The sequence below is a fragment of the Pseudomyrmex gracilis genome, unplaced genomic scaffold (assembly GCF_002006095.1).
Source record: "Pseudomyrmex gracilis isolate BER0280 unplaced genomic scaffold, ASM200609v1 scaffold_258, whole genome shotgun sequence".
NCBI classification, from domain to species: Eukaryota; Metazoa; Arthropoda; class Insecta; order Hymenoptera; family Formicidae; genus Pseudomyrmex; species Pseudomyrmex gracilis.
In genome coordinates this window covers 90,941-95,660 of record NW_018020842.1, presented here as the reverse complement: position 1 = coordinate 95,660, position 4,720 = coordinate 90,941, and the positions used below count along the sequence as shown (strand labels likewise).

Sequence of the window (4,720 nt, the reverse complement as noted above, 5' to 3'; positions counted from 1 at the left end):
AGTATATTTATTAAAAAATAAGATATACTTGTCGACAGAGTTGTATAACGTACAAGTTGGAAACGATACGAGAATCGTATCAATAACGCCGTAAATATCAACAAATATAATTTATTTGATACTGAAAAGTATTATTGACCATCGTAAGGTTTGTACACAAGAGAAATCGTAGAATTCCTTTCGCGTGTTTCACGACAGTCCGAGAGAAGGCGTTTCTTTCGTGCGCTCTGCGAGCTCGATGAATTTGTCATTGTGTGTGTATCATGCTCATATTATATGTATACACACACGCACATACACACCGACGCAACACCGCGGATAATCTCAATCATCTGCTCCGCGCCGCGACTCGACTTGCACGCAATCGTGTGTGGAATTTAAACATGACGTTTTGAGGAATTGCTATGATATCACCGGAGTGCGTAGCGTCTTTCGAGCGGATATTCGAACTGGAAGCGACAATTGTGCCGACGAATGCACGACGTTGAGTGTCCACCGCGGATCAGGCTATTGTTTCAACAATTACCGCCACACCTCTACAAATTGCGCAATTTATTTATCATAAATTCCGAGCGCGCGCGTGATTCTGATCTGTCTCCAGCGCGTATGAAGATCTCGAGCGGTGATCCTGACTGTGATAAATCTGATATTTCATCCGCGTGTACACATACATTCTATCTGGCGGTGGAATTATGCTGAGTTTCAGTCGCGTTTAAATTTTTCAGATTTGCATATCGCACAGAGATAAAAGTGAAGAATTCTCTCGTGAAAGATCCCCTCGTGAGACTGGTTCCTTTGTACAGTGTCGACTCGCAGAGATCCACAGAGCAGAGCTTGCTTGGAGCAAATTTTATATTCTCATGCCTTTTTGTCTGAGGAACAACACAACTACTTGCAAAATGGAAGAATATTCTGCAACTGACGTGTCCGTGGTGGATGTGTACGATATCGCGTCGGAAATAGGCAAGGAATGCGAGAAACTTATAGACCTGTTCGGCGTGGAGTCGGTGACCAATCTCATGCCGAAGGTGATAAACGCTCTGGAGTTGCTGGAGACACTTGCCACCAAGAACGAGGGTGAGAACACCATGGTGCAGGAGTTGAGCGCCAAAATCTCTCAGCTTGAGAGCGATAAGATTGGAAAGGCTGAGGATAGACAGCGATTTGAAAAGGTAGACAATGTAACACTCGAACAATTCTTGCTCAATCGTACAACATTGGTTTTTGCAACATTTGCTAGTTCTTTCAATTTATGTTCTTAGAATTTCTTATGTTTAACAAAATTATCTGTTGTTAAATCTATTCGATCTTTCAGGAACTGGAACAAATTGAAGAACATTGGAAGCAAGAATCTCGCGAATTAGTAGCCATGGTGACTAGATTACAAGAGGAGAATAGACGATTAGCGGAGGCTCTGCAAGAATCTCGTAGCGACAGTCAGTACAGCAGTAAACAAACAAGTACTAACACCAATCAACCAGCGTTTACTAATCCAATGAGTAGTAAAGACGTTTCGTTGCAAATCAACAAAAGCGAATGAAATAATTCCCATTAACTTTTTAGCTATTACAGCTAGTCAGGAAGTCGATGTGGCCGTTTTGCAGCACTTAAGATCCATGATAGATAAACAGAGGGAGCAGATTCGTGCCAGGGACCGCGAATTGTCCCAAAAGACTGCAGAGATTGAAAATGTAAATTGACACATTTATATATCTACATTTGGCTGTGTTCAGTTGTAATAAATATTCAAATTTATTGTGTGTTGCGTAGTTGACCGCACAAGTGGAAAAGCTTACCGTACTTGGACGGGAGTTAAAACGTAAACAACGACAAGCGCAAATGCAAGCTCGAGGTTTGGTAGAAGAAAGAGCTGACTTTTTGGCTCAACTGCAGGATCAAAACCGGGAGCTTATCAATCTTCGGGGTCGGCTCGGCATGGCTAAGAAAGAAAACGAGGATCTCAGTAAATTGCAGGGCTGTCCGGATTTGACAAATAAGGCCATTTATGACTTGGATGATCCTGACAGACCTAGATTCACGATCGCCGAACTGAAAGAAATTTTGCACGAAAGAAACGAACTGAAAGCAAGAGTTTCCGATCTTGAAGATGAACTAGAGCTGTATCGACCAAAACCTGAAACGTACATTTTTAAATATTAAAAATTTTTATCTCTAAAAATTTAGACAAAATTTAAGTCTTAAATTTTTTTAAGAATGTTTCAAGTTTGGCTATAAAAATTCCACTTGTGAAAATTCAATTTTGTGATTTTTCTTTAGTCCGGAAGATGACAAAGATGCGCCTGTACAAGGACCGCTCCCTTACGAACCGGACGATGCGCCTTGGAAAAAATCCTCCGAGTCTGGAATCCGTAAATTGTAAGTTTAAAACACGTTATTCCATATTATGTTAATTTCGTATGTGTTTTATGTGTGGTATTTATACATTGGTTTTTTTTATTTATATGTGCGTGACGTGTATATACAAAAACAACCATTAAACTTTTCAGCTTTCGAAAGATATTCTCCGAATCCAGCAGCAGCTTTCTCGGCGGCAGTAGTCCCAGGCGGAGTCTTTCTAGTCTTTCGAAAATGGCCCTATCTAGTAGCGGTACCTGTGATACGTCTATATAATGCTATCTGAAAAACATGTTGGATAATTTTAAGTAACTTCACTCTCACATAACTTTTTAGTTACGTGTAATGACACTTGGATTCCTTGGATATACACATAATTTTCCTATATATCCTTGTAAGAAACATCGTTGATTATTATCCAAATATCTGATTTCATGATAGATGTGCATGCAACGAGCAAACACTAAATTTGTATAAATCTATAAAATGAGAAAATAAGACATGCATGTATATATACTTGTATAGTTGTGAGAAAAGAAGAACAATGAGTATTTAGCTGCACGATTTTAATATATTGTGCCGTAACTTTGCTTATTCTGTTTCCATTTTGAATATTACTTTTATCAAAATTGACATTCATACAAGATACTTGTGATGTATACACATAAAAAAAAAAAAAAAAAAATAATAGCGATGCGAATAGAAAAGTAACACATTCCCAAATTCTTCCAAAGTTATTAAGTGCGTGTATGAAGCCTTGAATGTGCGTTGTCAAGGTTTTAATTGTATTTAGCGTAAAAACAGATCTTATTTTATGCAAAGACCAAAAACTTTCCGATTATTATTGTTTAATTGTTAAAGCTTTCAAATATATTTATGTTTCTCATCTTTCAATAAGTTATTTTATTTATTAATAATGCTTTTATAATTTCTTATATATTATTCTTGTCTTACGTCAAAAATGCATTTATCGTGTGATTGAAACAGATGTTTGAACCTGTATTACACATACTTTGTGGTCTTAACATTTTATATACAACTGTAAGCACATATCTCTGTGTACTCAGGTTTTCTATTTACTAGTTTTCGCAAACACATGATAATGAAAGTTCGGTCCGTCGTTTTAGAAAACATCTGTGTGCCATTTTTTACATATTATCATAAAAAAACAGATGTGAGCACGTTTTTTTCATGCGTTACAATTGTAAATATAGAATAATTCGATTTAATTGTACATTCCTTTTAACAGATGTATTTATATACAGAAAAAATTGATATATCTTTTACAAACGCGTATATGTGACAGTATAATTGAAATGTTGTCAACACACCTCTACACGTACATAATGGACACATAAATAACATATTTCTCCCAGAAAATTATAATAAACTCTAAACATATACTTATAAAAAAAAGTACGACTATCTCCAATAAAATTAATAAGTAATCAAAAAGATGTTTTGTGTGTGTGTGTGTGTATGTGTGCAATAAGTATACAACAAAAGATGAAAAGGATATAATAATATCTACATGTTATAATGAAATTAGTTGTCCATAAATGCAAAGTAACTGTGTTTTATACATACATACATACATATATATATATATATACTTGTAGTGCCTATTTCAGTATTATTCATTGACTTTTGAGCAATTTATAGCGGCGATCTTTCGAAAATTGAAAAAGTTGAAATGTGTAGAACAAATATGTAATATGGACACAAAATGTATTTAAATGTGATTTACAGGCGTAATGTATAAAATATCTCTCATGTGCATTTTGTAACAAATAAGTATATATATATATATCGAAGTAAATTAAGTTTCTCAATACATTTTATATCGTTAGAAGAATTGCTAGTTCTTTGTTGAGAATACTTTAGAGTCGTGAAGATGCATATCAGTACTTTTTATCTCTTCTTTATATCAAATGATATTTCCAAAAAAAAACTTGTGAGTATAAATTTTAGATAAATGAAATGAACTTCACGTATATTTATTTTAAGTTAATCTCTTGTACACAGCTAGAAGGATTCGTTTATATTAACAGACATATATATATATATATATATACACGTTTTAGACTTTTATACTAGATGAAAATAACCAAAAACAGATAGCGACAAATGAGAGAAACTTTCTAAAGAGTAAAATTAGTAATCTTGAATTAAATAAGATCGAGCATTTAGCATAAATATATTATTGTTGCTTCCATGGCTACAAAATTTCATTGACTAATAGTTGAAAATTGTTGATCTTTATATAACACACGTATATAGAGAAAACATGTTTAACTTTATTTCCACATGTATTCAATAATGTATGGTACACATAATTTTAGATTTTCAAATGTAAGGCCAGAAA

At 34.5% G+C, this 4,720-nt stretch overlaps 1 protein-coding gene across 3 annotated transcripts; it reads left to right on the top strand.

Moving 5' to 3' along the window:
• The first annotated feature begins 41 nt into the window (after positions 1 to 41).
• Positions 42 to 3,040, top strand: LOC109859356 (RILP-like protein homolog). 3 transcript variants are annotated; one of them, XM_020437532.1, is made up of 7 exons: positions 42 to 148; positions 726 to 1,172; positions 1,316 to 1,460; positions 1,564 to 1,691; positions 1,771 to 2,141; positions 2,278 to 2,376; positions 2,508 to 3,040. In XM_020437532.1, exons 2-7 carry the CDS (start codon positions 861 to 863, stop codon positions 2,629 to 2,631), a joined length of 1,179 nt encoding a protein of 392 aa, XP_020293121.1. In that variant the 5' UTR covers positions 42 to 148; positions 726 to 860; the 3' UTR covers positions 2,632 to 3,040. The 3 variants fall into 3 exon arrangements, with proteins under 3 accessions (XP_020293121.1, XP_020293122.1, XP_020293120.1); XM_020437533.1 differs by lacking the exon at positions 42 to 148 and having other exon boundaries at positions 282 to 1,172; positions 1,316 to 1,436; XM_020437531.1 differs by lacking the exon at positions 42 to 148 and having other exon boundaries at positions 282 to 1,172.
• The last annotated feature ends 1,680 nt before the right edge of the window (positions 3,041 to 4,720 follow it).